Consider the following 16,883-nt stretch of genomic DNA (forward strand, 5'->3'; position numbering starts at 1 on the left):
TGCATTTCCGTTTGTTAATTATTAAATAATCCGCATACATTTTCTAGCCAAAGTCTGGTGACCAGGTGCTGAGCATAATGCTGGCTTTGCATGCACGATTTGGTGGAACAGTGGTCTCTGGCTAAGATTCTCATAGGTGTCACATTCAAGGATATAAAATGACTGAGAGTGCCATTAAGTACATCAGATATCCTTAATATAAAAAATAACCTAAAGCCCTATATTCCATGTCATCCCTCTTTACAATCACTGGTTTGTAAATATTCTCCCATTACTGATAATTGATTGTAATTTCTTAAATTATCTCATCTTATCCCCCTTTTCCTCTGTGACTGTCAGAGACAGCCCATAATACGAGTGTGTACAAGAAGAATTTAGAAGAATTTCTCCATGAAGCTTTCCCCAGGACTCTCAAGCTACAGCTGTATTATGGGCTGAATTATGTCCCTTCCAAAATATTTGTATATTGAAGTTTTAACACCCATGTTCTAAAAGTGTCACTATATTTGGAGACAGAGTCATTACAGAGGTGATGAAGTTAAATGGAGGTCCCATTGAGGTGGACCCTAATCCAATATGACCAGTGTCCTTATAAGAGGGGTTAGGACACAGACATGCACAGAAGAACAAACATAAGAGGACACAGGGAGAAGAGGCATCTACAAGCCAAGAAGACAGGGCTTAGGAGGCACAACCCTGCAGACACCTTGATCTGGGACTTCTAGCCCTCAGAACTGTGAGAAATTGCTGAAGCAGACCAGTCAGTCTATGGTATTTTGTTACAGTAGCCCTAGCCAACTAATATATGGCTGAAGACGTTTGATAGAGAAAAAAGAATCACATAAGAAGTAAAACAGAACTCCAGCTTTAAGAAAGGAGCAAAAACAACAACAAAAACCACTAACCAAACAAAAAACTAGTACGAAATAAGAACAGGCCAAGGCACTTCCTTATTTCTGAGGTGCCCAAAGATATCAAATTCATAAGCTCGGGCGATGGACACCTTCCAAGCAAAATGGCTCGGGAACAGCCATTCCCAGGAAGCAGAGGCTGCTGTTCCTCAGAGCCCCTGGGTCCTTATTTTTCAGACACCTGTACCCTGTTAAAAAGGCTCAGTAATATGTTTTCTGCCCACCCACTCACAATTCTGAGCCCAAGAGTTTAGTTCTACTGGCAAGGAGCTTCACTCATTCATTTTTGGAAGTTGATCTACAGGATTCTATAACATGGTATCATACCTTGCCAAAACTTCCTTTCCCCAACATTTTGTGCAAGATAAAATCCTCAATTTTCACTTTTATATGTAGAGAAGGTCTTTCTGCGTTCAGTTCAGGTTCTGGACGATGGCACATTTTTTCCATCTCATCCAGGGGAGACTCCCAGGAGATTCCCTGAGGCTCTGAAAATGGCAACCAGTGGTTAAAAAGAAACAATGAGCAATGGAGGGTTATTCTAGTTCCCTGGAGAACACATATTCTTTTTTACTTTCTCATTCTAGGGCCCATCTGCAATAATGCAGACAGGAGCTCCTGCTGTGCAAGGGTGAGACCTCCTGCCTGTGAGCCTGGCATTGGGCATGGGCCGGGTCCTTTACCCAACAGATTGGGAAAAATTTCAAGTTGAGAAACATTCCAATCTGCAAAAGCTTAAATATGCAACACAAATGTCAAATCATGGACAAACAAGGATTTTAACCAAATTTAAGGAAAAAATGATTCTTAATTGCTTGTCTGGTTCACAGGCACAGTGGCATCAATGTCTACAACTTACGAGAAAATGTTAAAGATCCAAATTACGTCATTTGTCACAGTCTTCAAGTAAACATGCTTCCTGCTTTGACCATCTCTGAGACATGGTCTACATCTCTGCCTGGGTGCCCTTTACATATCTAACCCAACCCTTTCTTTAAAAATATTTTTGGAATGTTTCTTCTTTCCCTCTACATCATTTTTTTAATTGAAATACAATTTGACATTTCACATTGTGTTAATTTAAGATGTACACTGTGTTGATCTGTTACATTTATATATTGTGGTAGGATTGCCATCATGAGGACAGTACCACTATCACATCACATAATAATCATTTCTATTTGTTGTGGTTGGAATGATGACATTTCTTTTTCAGCCTCTAAGTTTATACACTGCTCACAAAAATTAAGGGATATTTTATCGCTTCATATTCATTTTGAAATATCCTCTAGTTTTTGTGAGCAGTACGTTTTGTATACCCACCTAAACCCAAGGAAAATAATCATTTTCTAATGCATTCTGGAACTATTCTATTGATAGTTCCAGGGTCAAGCAGCATATCTTCTCATGACTGACCTTCAAACATAAGGCTGAATAAATTTCCATCATGTTGTAAATATTAAGAACTTTGGGCACTGATATTCCCCTTTCTACTCTTAGACGTTTCAGAACAGTCTCAAAGGTGCAGAATAAGATGGTTTTCTGTGGTAGTCCCACCATTGAGCTTTATGATGGACTAATTTCTGTGAAACTGTTTAATGGTGACAGGAAGTAGCATTCTAAAATTCCAAGAAAAACTTTATCATTGTTTTCTCCAGATGTATCCCATTTTCTCCCCCACACTCCCCAAACCTCTCCCCTTCTTAAAAAGATTTCCTAACGGAGTGTGTTTTGGTTTTAATTCTAAGGAGTAGAAGCCTCTTAGCTGGTAGTTAGATTTGTAATCTTTCAATGGAAAAGACTCATCTATCAGACCAGGTAAGTGGAGAACTTATATACAGAGGACTCAGGATAAGGTTAATCAGGACAAATTACTGACACTGACTCCATGGGCATCAGGATAGCTACCTCGTTTCCCCGACGCCAGTACACATGGCAGCCTTGCTTCACCTTTTATGGAGCATGGGAGACCAATTTCAACTGGACCTTCTCTGAAGATGTGTTCAGTATCTCTTAAGCAGCGAGCCTAGATTACAAACAAAGAGTCAGACCTCCCACCGCTGATGTGACAGCTCAGCCTGCTGTCCTTAGGGATGAAAGCCATTTAAGATTCCTAAATGTGTAAGATAACCAAAGCTCTTCCCCTAAGCACTCTTTTTGTATTCCATATCCTGTGACAGTCTGTTGGGTTTTATGTACCAGCAGAATATATTTCCTTCCTTCATACTTTTCTGAGGGCTAACTGGTTTCTCCCATGCTATTTATATCATTCTTTCAAAAATAAGAATGAGAGGCCAATGGACAGAAAACCAGCATTGCCGAGTCCTAAAGAGGGTTTGTACTTGGGTAATGTGAATTCAGCATACTAGTAAAGGGCAAGGCAAAAGTTGCCCTGGACTCAGTGTTCTGAGGGCATTCTAGGAATGATTCTAGCATATAAGTGTTTTCTGCTAGCCTATTAAATAGCCCTAGTGTATGGGTATAAAACTGGCAATGAATCCTCAATAATTTTAATGAATTTATTTTTTCCTGTTCCTACTCATTTTATGAATTTAAGATCTTTAAAGATCCATATAATACAAATGCATTAACCAAATATCTCAAAGCAGGGATATTGGCATGAAGATGAATGGGGAAAAGCAAGTGCTCAGAAACAGACTCCATATTGTCCCACACAATTGCTGCAAATTAGAGAGCAGAGGGAAGAAGTAGTTCTTGTTGAGTTGAAACTGCAGGAACTTGTCACCTACCTGTTGAGTACTCTCAATCATTGCCAGTGCTTCAGCCATTAGCTTCTGGTTTATGCCACATAGGTTGGCCACCTTTGTCTGGCATCGGTGATGTACGTTCATGCCACATGCTAAAAGGAGGACAGTGACATCATGAGCCAGAGCAACAGAACCAACTACCATGGACATTGCCCATGATCTTCTTTAGGTACACACATGTTGAAGGAACAATTGGCAACCCCTGTGCCATCTTCCCAGCAGAAGGAGACACTGAATACAAGTAAATTAAGGCAGTGCTTTTATGATGCCACCAGGCATCCACCAACCTTTCCTGAAGCAGACACGCACAGACCAGGGGCCCCTCATGTGGTGCCGAGCAGTGATCCCCGCTAAAGATGGAACCAGAGCTGTGTTGACAGGGGAGGCAGTGTGCTGTCAGTATGCATGTAGACTGTGCCATTTGCTGAGAGAAAAAGACTGATGTTGGCTCTCACTGGTGGTAATGTGCAATGCTGGAATTGAAGGTTGTTCATGCCCACGCTAGACCAGAACCCAAGCAACCCCTTTCACAGGTGTCAAAGAGCTTCTCTGCTCTCTGGGCTGAAGTCCAGGGCTGAGCCTCAGTCTGCAGAACTGAAATTGAGGTTGTGGGGGGTGGTCTGTGTCTCTGCTTAGGGCTGGGAGTGGAAGCAGGAAAACTGGCTGGAGACCACGCTCCCAGAGAATGGGGGAGTTGGGCTAGCTGAGCTAAGCCAGCTACATAGGCTTCTAGCTCTGACAGCCATGATCTTACAGAGGTTTCCTGATTTTCTGATTCATTAGTCCTAAACGCAGCAAGATAAAGGTCTGTCCTCCACTTACTGTGACCATGTGAGCCTTCGTGGTTTGGGGGTGTGCACGCCTGTGTGTCTGTGTGAAGACAAATATTATATCATATCGTTACTTTAAGAAAATTAAAATTTTGCTTGTGAAATGTCACCATTCCAATAATAATAATAATAATAATAAAAAGCTCACAAAGATGTCCAAATCCCAGCTGAAAGGATTCTGATCTCAAGCCTCACTTCATTCTGTAACGGTTTATCAATAGGGATTGTTAAAATAAAATTGGGCAGGGCCTGACCTGTGGTGGTGCAGTGGATAAAGCGTTGACCTGGAAATGCTGAGGTTGTTGGTTCGAAACCCTGGGCTTGCCTGGTCAAGGCACATATGGGAGTTGATGCTTCCAGCTCCTCCCCCCCTTCTCTCTCTCTGTCTCTCCTTTCTCTCTCTCTCTGTCTCTCCCTCTCCTCTCTAAAATGAATAAATAAAAAAAAAAAATGGCAGTGTTAAAAATAAAATAAAATTGGGAAGAAGCTATAAAATCATGCAGTTTTAATTTTATCTGCTTATTATTAGCCTATCTGTGTGTAAAAACAAAACAAAACAAAACAGCACAGTGATTGGCATCAAATAGGTGATTACTAAATACAAATTTTCTTTCATTTTTATTATGTATTACAATGAAATATGTATTGAATATTTAGGTGAAATTTTAGCAACCTTCACCCTTAGTTTTAAGTAGCCCACTCTTCCTCAGATAGTTTCTAACAAAATACAATAAAACAGCATTTTCTATATAAATAAGTATAAAGCTATTACTTGTCCCAGTATAAATGCATAGAAATCTATGTAAAGTGCAATGCTTAACAGAGATGCTGTTTGCAAAGGCTTGCTGCCCTTCTGAATTCTGCACCCTTAGCATAGGGAGGCAAGCAAAGAGAATTTGGCACAAGGGACCCGGCAGTTCTGCTCTGCTCCTTAACATTGTAGCCAGATCTAAGATTGCCTCTAATGCACAGTTGTGAAGAAAGGCCCCATCCCCACTACAACAATGTCCTAAATCTTTGTTACTAACCTCTTAGTTGAAAATTTGATCTCTGTGAATGCAAACGGTCCCTTTTGATGGCTGTTTTCATAGGAAGTGTAGTGGAGAGAGAAAGCAGACAGATCAGGGAAGGGAGGCCCTACTTAGTAAGGGGGCTTGTAAGAGAGCAAGATGAAGAGAGTGCACAGCAACGAGGAGGGAAGAGGGTGGGAGGTGACAAACAGGAGGGCATGGAGGTGTGACAGCAGGGGCTTCGGGGTGTTGGCAGCAAGAACAGAGAACGACGTACAGGGGTGAGGAGGGGGAAGGGGAGAGAGGGGAGAGGAGAGAGGGCAGAGAAAAGAGGGAGGGTACCCGAAGCGCAGGAGGGAGGAGAGAGTGGAATGGAGGAGAGAGAATCTTAGAAAACAATAGAACAAAGCAGAGATATGAGCCGTGAAATAATGCCAAGAACCCTTGTGGAAGTTCTAAGCTCAGAGCCTGATCACACTGCTGGGACTGGCTTGGCCTGGGTACGTGGGGCGCCCGGGTTCCAGGGAGAGAAAATGTGAACTGTGAGACCCTCGTAAGAACAGGAGGCCATCAGCTGGGGCTTTGATTACTCAGGTTTGTTTGTATGATTAGGATATCTGAAGTTACTCCTTGCCTGTGAACTGGTAATGATAGTTCTGTACAATTGCTAGGCGCTCCCATGAAGAAAGCATATCACAGTACTTGTGGGCCATGCAAGGACTGTTCAGGGGAATTTATTTTCCTTTTTCTTTATTCATTTTAGAGAGGGGAGAGACGGTGGGGGGAGAATGGGGGGGAGGAGCAGGAAGCATCAACTCCCATATGTGCCTTGATCAGACAAGTGCAGGGTTTCAAACCGGCGACCTCAGCGTTCCAGGTCGACGCTTTATCCACTGCGCCACCACAGGTCAGGCTGTTCAGGGCAATTTTGACTACATGTGGGTCTTGCCTTCGGTAATGATTTAAAAACCTGACCCATTAAGATGTCACGCCAGACCCTCCAGACGTGTGAACACAATTGGGATGAGGGAAGAGGATGCTGCAGAAAGTGATCTTTCACCTTAAGTCAGCAACTCTGTCACTTAAAAGATAAGACATGCATTACCCAGTGACATAAAATAAAATAGTGCTGCCAAGAACAGTGACCTCTATATTTAATAATTCAAACTAAAAGACCTCTGCTGTAGCAAGAACCTTCTGTTTTGAATCTTTCTGGCTCCCATCCCTTCTCATCCCAACTCAAAAGGCTGAAGTGCTTTGTCATTCTTGTTGGAATGTTTTCCTACCTACCCCCTAATCTTGGTGTAATAGCATCTCAGCAAACGGAGTTTTAGAGCAAGAAAGCCCGTTTGGCTTTCTCTCAGGGTTGGTCAAATAACTTGACCAGTGAAGACTGAAGGCTCTGGCTCTGTGGCCATGGCGGCCTTGGGGGAGAGGTCAGAGTCAGAGCTGGACTTGGCCTCTCCCTGGGCATCTGGAGTTTGCAGCACACTTTGGTGATAGGCACTCTATCCACCTGAAGATGGAACTCTTCTGTGCAGGACTGTCCATCAGCCAAGCAGAGGTGCCAGGCTTGCTCCTTGATGGGACCACAGAAGGAACCTCACTGGCTGATGCAAAGGAGGGTGGCAGGGACCCAGCTGAAGCTGCTGGAGTCAGGGGCCAGGCCCAGAGAGACAGCAGGTCAGCTAGTGGGAAGCAGTCAGTCAGAGCAATGCTGCCTTCATTTCTCCCCAGGACCAGGCACAACAGAAAGCAAAGGGCCAGGAACTTGACATTTAACCTCAGTGATTTTGTACTTATCTGGGTTCAAGGCTAAGTAGGGTGTGTGTGGGAGGGTTGTGCAGTGGCTTATTGTTTCATGTATTTTTCATTCACAATCAGGGGGCTCCTCCAGTCTGCTTGGAGAGGTCAGCCACCTCCAGCCTCCCTCCTTCTCTCCCTCATCCTCTCCATTAAAGCTGCGAATCCACCTCCCAGAGGTTCTGTCGGGCCCACACCTGTATCCCACTAGACTCACCGTCACACTTCAGTCCTTGCCTGGCCAGGCCCCACAGCAGGGTCCCGCAGTGTTCGCAGAAGGTGGGGCTCTTGTAATTGTAGACTTTAAATCTATGCGGCATGTCAATCTTGAACCTCTCCTTGTGGAACTGAAAGAAGAGGAGACCACACGGTGGTCGGTGTCCCTGGGCCCCCAGCTTCGTATGTCTTAGCAGATACTTTAGCATGACTAGCAGAATAATAAAAACATTGGAGCGATGTGTATTTTAAACAACAGTTGTTACTTGTCAAGCCTGACCTGTGGTGGCACAGTGGATAAGGTGTCAACCTGGAAACGCTGAGGTTGCCGGTTCAAAACCCTGGGCTTGCCTGATCAAGGCACATATGGGAGTTGATGCTTTCTGCTCCTCCCCTTCTCTCTCTCTCTCTCTCTCTCTCTCTCTCTCTCTCTCTCTATCTCTCTCTCTCCCCTCTCTATAATGCATAAATAAAATCTTTATAAAGAAATTTAAAAAAATTTAAGCTTTAAAGTCTTGCCTGAAGAACTCAGACAGCCATTAGCCCTTTCAGGGTGAGGGGCAAATGCCTGATGTACACATATCAAGGAACCTGCAGACAGTGGAAGTCTGTGGTATTCTCACCGTCAGGCTAACATTTCAGGAAAGAGGGGGGCTAGGGTTACTTATTTACATGGGAGCTAAGTAAACCTTGCACTTCCTATTTTTATTTATTTTATTTATTTTTTATTTTTTGTATTTTTCTGAAGCTGGAAACGGGGAGAGACAGTCAGACAGACTCCCGCATGCGCCCGACAGGGATCCACCTGGCACGCCCACCAGGGGCGACGCTCTGCCCACCAGGGGGCGATGCTCTGCCCCTCCAGGGCGTCGCTCTGCTGCAACCAGAGCCACTCTAGTGCCTGGGGCAGAGGCCAAGGAGCCATCCCCAGCGCCCGGGCCATCTTTGCTCCAATGGAGCCTTGGCTGCAGTAAGGGAAGAGAGAGACAGAGACGAAGGAGGGGGGGGGGGATGGAGAAGCAAATGGGCGCTTCTCCTATGTGCCCTGGCCGGGAATCGAACCCGGGTCCCCGGCATGCCAGGCCGACGCTCTACCACTGAGCCAACCGGCCAGGGCCGCACTTCCTATTTTAATATATTTTCTTTTCTCTTTTAACTCAGAAGTAGTGCTTTAACCTTGGAAAGATGTTATGTAATGACTCCTCTAGAGGAAACACTGCCATGGGTTTATTAGTAGGAGGGCCTACAGTGTGGAGCACTTCACACCTGTTATCCAGGTGTGAGGATGCTAGAGGCAGATGGTTCTGCTGGGCACTGTGGACACAAATGGCATGTCGATTACCTTTTACACGTGATACCTCATGGAATCCTCAAAAGATCCCATTTGAAGTAGCCTCTGTTAGTATTCTCATTTGACAGATGAGGCATTTAAGCACAGAGAGGGCAAGGCATATGTCTAGGTCACACAGCCAAGTGAGCCTGGGTCACGATAGCCTGGTCGTTAGAATCCAAGCCTGTCCTTGTTCACTATTACTCGTCTCTCTCTCTCTCTCTCTCTCTCTCTCAAAATGAATGTATGATTTATGAGATGGGGAGAGGCAAGAGGCAAAGGCATGTTGGTGGTAGATATGGTCTGGATTTCTTTCTTTCTTTTTTTTAATTTTTTTTACAGTTTTCCAGAGTTTAAGATCCTCTACTTTAATCAAACTTATCTCATGAAAACAACAAAAAAATCGGGCAGTTTGAATCCTGTCAAGAATACCAATATTCTTGTGCAGTACAAAAAGGTTCATGTACTTAAACTATAGAAATGATCTCTGAAATCATGTACTTAAGATTTAGAATCTCTGCCTAAGTTTTTAATTAAACAATTCATTTGGGAACATGCACAGTAATGAAGCCTTATTTATTAAAGTGATGTAGCTAATGTTACTGCTTTGGCTACTGGTCAACATTGCGTCTTTACAATTGCTGGTTAGAATTGCTTAAAAGTTGCCCAGCACTTACCTAAGCCATTTTTAGCCAAGAAAAAAAAAATAACTTTCACAACTCATTTTGTATTAACATTTTTGTGTAAATGTGAACAATTAATGCCAATGTCCATGCTAAAAGGCTTCTATGTTATTTATTTATTTATTAATTTTTAAAATTTTATTTAGAAAATTAACTTTAACAGGGTGACATTGATCTATAAGAGTACATAGGTTTCAGTAAACATCTCTATGGCATTTGAACTGTTGATGATGTTGTGTGCCCATCACCCACAGTCAGATCATTTTCCGTCACGGTATATTTGTCCCTATTTACTCGCTCTCCCCTCCCCCACCCCTCCCTCCCCCACACTACTTCACTTTTATCTATGTCAATCAGTGTCAATTTGATGTCCCACCATCCCACCTATGTGTGAAATCATACAGTACTTAGATTTTTCTGACTTAATTATTTCACTCAGAATGATGTTCTCACTTTAGATCATGAACCGTCCAAATGGTTCAAGGTATGTCTAGGAAGGATTATAGAGCTGTACTTTCCAATATGATAGCTACTTAGTTACATGGACCAAGTGAACATTTGCAAGGTGGTGAAAAGATGTGCTGTAAGTGTAATATACACACTGGATTTTGGAGATTTTGTACAAAAAAATGTAAAATATCTTATTAATTCTTGTACTGATTATATATTGAAGTAATAATATTTGGACTGATTGGGTTAAATAAAATAGGATGTTAAGAGTAATTTCATCTGTTGCTTTTTACTTTCTTTAATGTGCCTACTTGAGAATTTAAAATTATGCTGTGGCTCTCATTCTGTTTCTATTGGACATTTGCCTTAAAGGTTAACAGCCATGCTTATAATTTGTTATTTTCCAGGAAAGCTGAAGCATCAAGTTAAAGGAGAAGGGGGTGGATTGGGAGGTGGAAATTTGATTTAAGCAAACATAATCATTGGTCTGGGAGACTGAGGTCTGGATCTTAGCCCCAGCTCTGCCACTTACAGGTGGTTGACGATAGATAAACTACTTTAGCTTCTTGGAACCTTAACAGAGTCATTTTAGTATGAGATTATCCTCTTCTGGCTCTAAATTTTAAAAGAAATTCTACTTTGGAAAAAGTCAGTCAATTTTCTTTCTCTGTACCTGCCCCTTTGCTGGAGAAAATCACAGACCTGGGCAGGTTGACACATCAAATTCAAAGGGAATTTCAACTGTGCTTGGCAACTCAACTGCTTTTCTCCAATCCCTTGCTTTCCCATCTCTTAAAATAATTGTTTCACAGATCCTTTCTCCTCAAAGTCAGCCACTGTCTTCTGTTCTTCCTCCTCTCCATCCTCAGGCTTCATTAAGGATGTAAGTTGTCCGAGAGAACCTCCCTTATCTGCCCATCCTCAAATTGACACACCCCCTTCATCTGCAATAATCTTCTCCACCCTTCCTGTTTCAACTGATAAAGTGTTCATTGGTCCATCAGATCCCGTCTCCACATGTGATTTGGACCTCTTCCCCTCTTGCCAAAACTGATTTCTTTGGTCGTCCCTCTCTCCAACTTCATCTCTCTGTCATTGCTCCCTAGCTATGGGAGTGTTTCCCTATTGTGTTTCACCTCCTTCCAGCTACTGTTCTGTCTCAAACATCTCCTTCATGGTTAAGCTTCATGATAATATACATATTAATACAGAGGTTGTTTCCATGTTATCATCTTCCAGTGCTGGCCAATAAGGGTACCATCTCTATATATCTTCTGAGATTTTTTTGATCTAGAGCTCCAAAGATCTCCATGTGGCCCTCTTTGTAACATCTTAAATGCACTGAACATAACCCACTTTTCATATACTCTTAGTATATTAAGAGCCCTCTCTGAACCCTTTCTCTCAGTCTCTATCACAAGCTCCTTGTCTTCTACCTAAAATCTAATTTTAGATTCCTTTGGGGTCAGTATCAACCCTATACTCCTTTCTCTCCATATTTCTCATTAGGTAATCACTCTGGCAGCTTCAAATTCTACCTCAATTATACTCAATCTCAAATTTATAGATTTGGTCCATTGGCCCACATGAATTCCAAGCTCATATAAAATCATCTATGTCAGGGTAGTCAACCTTTTTATACCTACTGCCCACTTTTGTATCTCTGTTAGTAGTACAATTTTCTAACCGCCCACTGGTTCCACAGTAATGGTGATTTATAAAGCAGGGAAGTAACTTTACTTTATAAAATTTATAAAGCAGAGTTACAGCAAGTTAAAGCATATAATAATAATAATAATTACTTACCAAGTACTTTATGTCAGATTTTTGCTAAGTTTGGCAGAATAAATCTTTATAAAACAACTTACTATAGTTAAATCTATCTTTTTATTTATACTTTGGTTGCTCCGCTACCACCCACCATAAAAGCTGGAACGCCCTCTAGTGGGCGGTAGGGACCAGGCTGACTACCACTGGTCTATGTGGTACCTGCACTTGGATGTCTTTCAGTATCTCAGACTGATCTTGTCCAAAACTGAAATATTAATTTCTCCTTCCAGTCTTATTCACATTCTCATGGTTCTGCTATCTACCTTGCTGCTCAAGACAGAAACTTGGCCATCATCCCTCTTTTTCATTCTCCATACCTTGTCCATTGGCAAATATAGCCATTTTGAATATCAAAATCACTTAAAATATCTGCTTACTTTGCTCCATCTCTGCTGTCACCACACTTCTGCCCTGGTGGGACTCCATTCTTTCTGTTTGTTACTTTCACATCTCAACCCATCATTTCCCTACCACAGTCACAAAGCATACTTCCAGTGGCAAGTGAAATAAAATTGAACCTCACTTCCAGGGTCTAAAGACCTGTACCCCATCTACGTCCTGCCAAGTTCCCCAATTTTGTGTTCCATTCTTGCCCTTGCTGTTCCAGTCACATGGCTTCATTTCAGTTCCTAGAACATGCTGATTCTTTCCACCCATGAAGCCTTTCAGTCTGTCTAAGGACTTCTTCCTTCTTCTGTCCACACAGCTGGCTCCTTTCACCTTTCAGCTCTCAGCTTAAGTGCCCCCTCCCTCGAGAGAGTCCCTGAGCTTCAGTCTAAGTGAGCCACTCAGTTATTTTCATTGTACCTAATATAAAGGAAACTGTACATAGTCAGTTGTTAATTATCTGTCTCCCCTGCTTTATGGTAAAGTCCATAAAGGCAGGGTGGATCACATCTGCTTTGTGCTTTGATAATCACCCACCTAGCAGAGCACCTTCTGTGTATTAGACACCTAGTAAACACTTGTCTAATGAAGAAGGAAAGGCTGGGAGAAGGAAGGCTGCCTGACTCTCTAGCTCAGGACAAGTAAAATCTAACTTTTCCTCAAACTACATACCTCAAAGTTAATTCTGAAGGAAATATTTACGGTACCTCTTTTAAATTTTTTTATTTTCATTTATTTATTTATTAAGTATAGAGGGAAAGGAAAGGAGAAAGAGAGACAGGAACATAGGTCTGTTTCTGTATGTGCCCTGACCAGGGATTAAACCGCCATATTTGCCTCTTAATATAAGAATTATACATCTATTATCATCTCTTGCTAACCTTGTAAATATTTATACCAGTATTTTATTATCATTTGCCTCTATTCTTTAACTGTCACCCTAGCTGTATATACCACAGAATTTGTTTTCATATAATTGATGAAAATTATGCTTTCTGGCCACTTTCTATTATGTTTTTCTGGAAAACGCAGAGCTACTAAAATTATTTTTTTTAAATATAAACTTTATTATACCATAGATCAATTTTTTTTTTTACAAAGATAGAGTGAGAGTCAGCGAGAGGGATAGATAGGGACAGACAGACAGGAACAGAGAGAGATGAGAAGCATCAATCATTAGTTTTTCGTTGCGACACCTTAGTTGTTCATTGATTGCTTTCTCATATGTGTCTTGACCATGGGGCCACAGCAGACTGAGTAACCCCTTGCTCTAGCCAGTGACCTTAGGTCCAAGCTGGTGAGCCTTGCTCAAACTAGATGAGCCCGTGCGCAAGCTGGCGACGTCGGGGTCTCAAACCTGGGTCCTCCGTGTCCCAGTCTGATGCTCCATCTACCGCACCACCACGCCACCACCTGCTCAGACTACTAAAATTCTTATTGTAATTTTTTTTTTTTTGTATTTTTCTGAAGTTGGAAACGGGGAGGCAGTCAGAGAGACTCCCGCATGCGCCCGACTGGGATCCACCCGGCATGCCCACCAGGGGGTGATGTTCTGCCCATCTGGGGCATTGCTCTATTGCGACCAGAACCATTCTAGCGCCTGAGGCAGAGGCCACAGAGCCATCCTCAGCGTCCGGGCCATCTTTGCTCCAATGGATCCTTGGCTGAGGGAGGGGAAGAGATACAGAGAGGAAGGAGAGGGGGAGGGGTGGAGAAGCAGATGGGCACTTATTCTGTGTGCCCTGGCTGGGAATCGAACCTGGGACTCCCACACACCAGGCCGATGCTCTACCACTGAGCCAACCGGCCAGGGCCCTTATTGTGATTTTTAAAATTCACATTCTAGTCTTGGATATCTTATTGAAGAAGAAAGTGTTTTAAGGAGATCACTGATAGCTTAAGGATTCAAGTTCAGGCATTATTAAAAAGAATTAGTGGGCTGTAAAATTTAATGTCAGAATAAAATCATCATATTGCAGACCAAGAGTAGAATCTAAATACATACCATGGTTTCTCGGCTATTGATAGCTGATCCTGTGCACTTGGCTATAACTTTATCGATACACTTCTTGTGAATTGCTGCATTGCATTCTGAAAAGAAATGATTGCAGTTTAAGATTTTCAGAAGTTAAGGAACAATTAAAAAAGAATGATGGTAATACAACAGAAATCCTTCTTACTTACGTCGACACTGGTAGCCCTGTTTGTTCAGACCCCTGCAATAAAGCAGAGGTTTGATTTATATGGATATTTGAACCAAAAGCAGCATCACAAACATCTGAAAGGTGATGAGATCTCATTGCTTCCTACTATGAGACCATTGCTCATCATCAGTCTTGGTCTATCATTTGCCAAGAGTGTTAACATGTGTTTTTTATTTTAAACTGCTTTGTTAAAAGTCTGATAATAACATAAATGAGGAGCTATTCTTGATTGCTCTCTCTTTTGTGTCTTTTCCAAAACAAACTTGTAGAGCAGCGGTTCTCAACCTGTGGGTCGCGACCCCGGCGGGGGTCGAACGACCAAAACACAGGGGTTGCCTAAAGCCATCGGAATAAATATGTATTTATCTGTTGTAGAGATTAAAATGCCTGACTGAAAATGCATCATAGTAGGAAATTTCTATGTACCACACTTAAAAATTCATGGTCTCACTAAGCTCAATATAGATCCGCAAAGATATCTGAACAACATTCCATTTCTTCTTTCTGAGTATTATGCCTGAATAACACTATGAGACAGGAAAGAGGTTCAGGTCATTAGATGAAAACAAATTGATGAAAATAAAGCAAAAGTCTATTTGACCTTGGGTACCCTGGTTAAGCTGGGGTTGTGTATTAAGGGATTCTGCAGTCCTCCAAAGGGAAGAGCATCCCACTAGGAAGTGAGCAGCCTGAGACCGGAGATAAAGAGTTGTTTCAAGTCTCCACTCTATTATAGCTTTTGCTATGTGGCTACTGAGGCTTGAACCAATCTCTGTTCAAGAGCTCTTAAAACACCCAAGAGCACAATAAACATCTAAACCCATGAGCTCCAATGGGACAGTTGTTGCTGTTGTAGACATTAGTGCCAGCAAGATTGGGCTGTTGAGGTGGTGGGAGTTTCAACTGTAAAACTGTGCTTACAATAAGGATATCTACCTCCTCTGCCTCTCCCCTCTTATCCCACAGCCTCCCATTTATTCAGAAACGAAAGTCCTTGAAACCTTTCCTGATAGAGCTGGCTTCTTTGTTCTATTGGAGCCACATTATGAAATCTTTTATAGACTCATACCCTATAAGCCTTCTCCATTCAGATGAAGCCACTGAAAACTTTTCATGTAGTACTTGTTCTGGCATACTCCCCTCAGGTGGGGCATGCTGGGTCTGGTGAGTTAAGAGAATGTGACAAAATGAATTGCCTAAAGTTTGGAGTGAAATGCCAAGTTACCATACCAGACAAACTCATGGCAGACGGAGCAAAAGGTGGGCTGTGGGAAGAAGGTGGCAGTGAACTCATGGCACTTGACATGATGGACTTTGGCTTGTTTGATGGCTCCTCGACGGTGATGCAAAGCAAAGAAGCCTTCAGTCTCAAACTCACTCATGTCCTTTGTGTCTGCAGAAGAGGAAAGGGGACAAAGAGAAGTTCTGTGAAATGGCTGCCACAGCTGGGTGGGGAAGGTGGGGACATGGGGAAGGGACAGAGATGAACAAGGAATTAGGCAAGTGTTGAATCCAGCAAAACCCCAAGTACTTAATAAGTCTGGTGCAGTACTAAGCCTTTCTTTCCTTTAGTTTTTTAATACAAATTGACCACAGGACATGTTATTATAGAATTGAAGCATCAAGGCTGGATTATTAGCTTAATCCTTCACTGTTCTTTGACTGTGCTGAGTTATCATCTTTCAATTTTTAAAACCAGAGGTCAGAACTTTCAAGGTATTTATCAACTTTTCCTATTCACTGTCAATGATGAGTCAGTCAGAGAATGCAGGAAGTGGTATTTTGCCTGTAATTCTAGAGAATAATGTGGTTATTGACAGCAACTTAGAAATAGCACCTTTTTTTTTTAGGTCCCAGATGCTATATATCTGGTTATAAAGTACAGAAGACTGGAGGGAGCTGGCTAGACTTGTGTGTGAGGGCAAAAGAACCTGGGGAGTTATTTATGTTCTAGTTGCTGATGTCCCCAGTAATCAGATGTACCAGCTACAGATTACACTGGCCAATGTGGAAAAGGCCAGAAATTAAAGATCACTGCAATTTTTTTTAATGTCTTGGTAATCCTGGATGTTTCCTATCATCTGCATCAAACCATCACATTCACATTTATTCAGTTCAGCCTGGGCTCTGGATATTGGTGATGGTACTTTAGGTAGTCCCTCTCTCAGTGTCCTATGCCCAGATGACATCTTCCCAACAGGCTGGTAGACTTTTGAGAATACCAGTAATGCCCTGGCTGAAGCCCAGGCCTAAAGAAAACACACAACAGCAAGGCAGTCATGGTTAAACAGTATGCTAAAAATTATTGCATGCAAAGCCCTGGCCGGTTGAAGGTTAAGAAAAAGGAATTTGTTTTGAGGATTCATACTCTTGGAAAAAGTCATTTAGCAGATTGGTTGAAATATAAGCCAGACTCAGGGTTTAAGAATTGACAAAATAGTGAAGAAACAGACACTAATAA

At 42.3% G+C, this 16,883-nt stretch overlaps 1 protein-coding gene and 1 non-coding gene across 5 annotated transcripts in view; both read right to left on the reverse strand.

Annotated features, from left to right (window-relative positions):
- Positions 1-16,883, reverse strand: part of PRKCQ (protein kinase C theta) — a 135,576-nt gene that overhangs the window by 48,234 nt on the left and 70,459 nt on the right. For all 4 annotated transcript variants that reach the window (XM_066385321.1, XM_066385322.1, XM_066385319.1 and 1 more), the window contains 7 exons: positions 15,653-15,815; positions 14,403-14,434; positions 14,224-14,309; positions 7,540-7,669; positions 3,662-3,771; positions 2,820-2,937; positions 1,239-1,399 (listed from right to left, as the gene is read on the reverse strand). In XM_066385321.1, the coding sequence (XP_066241418.1) occupies positions 1,239-1,399; positions 2,820-2,937; positions 3,662-3,771; positions 7,540-7,669; positions 14,224-14,309; positions 14,403-14,434; positions 15,653-15,815 (800 nt within the window). The remainder of the gene's footprint in view (positions 1-1,238; positions 1,400-2,819; positions 2,938-3,661; positions 3,772-7,539; positions 7,670-14,223; positions 14,310-14,402; positions 14,435-15,652; positions 15,816-16,883) is intronic.
- On the reverse strand, positions 8,580-8,655 carry TRNAA-GGC (transfer RNA alanine (anticodon GGC)). Its single transcript has one exon. It is a non-coding gene; the product is annotated as a tRNA-Ala (tRNA).

This window comes from Saccopteryx leptura, chromosome 5 (assembly GCF_036850995.1).
Source record: "Saccopteryx leptura isolate mSacLep1 chromosome 5, mSacLep1_pri_phased_curated, whole genome shotgun sequence".
Classification (NCBI taxonomy): domain Eukaryota; kingdom Metazoa; phylum Chordata; class Mammalia; order Chiroptera; family Emballonuridae; genus Saccopteryx; species Saccopteryx leptura.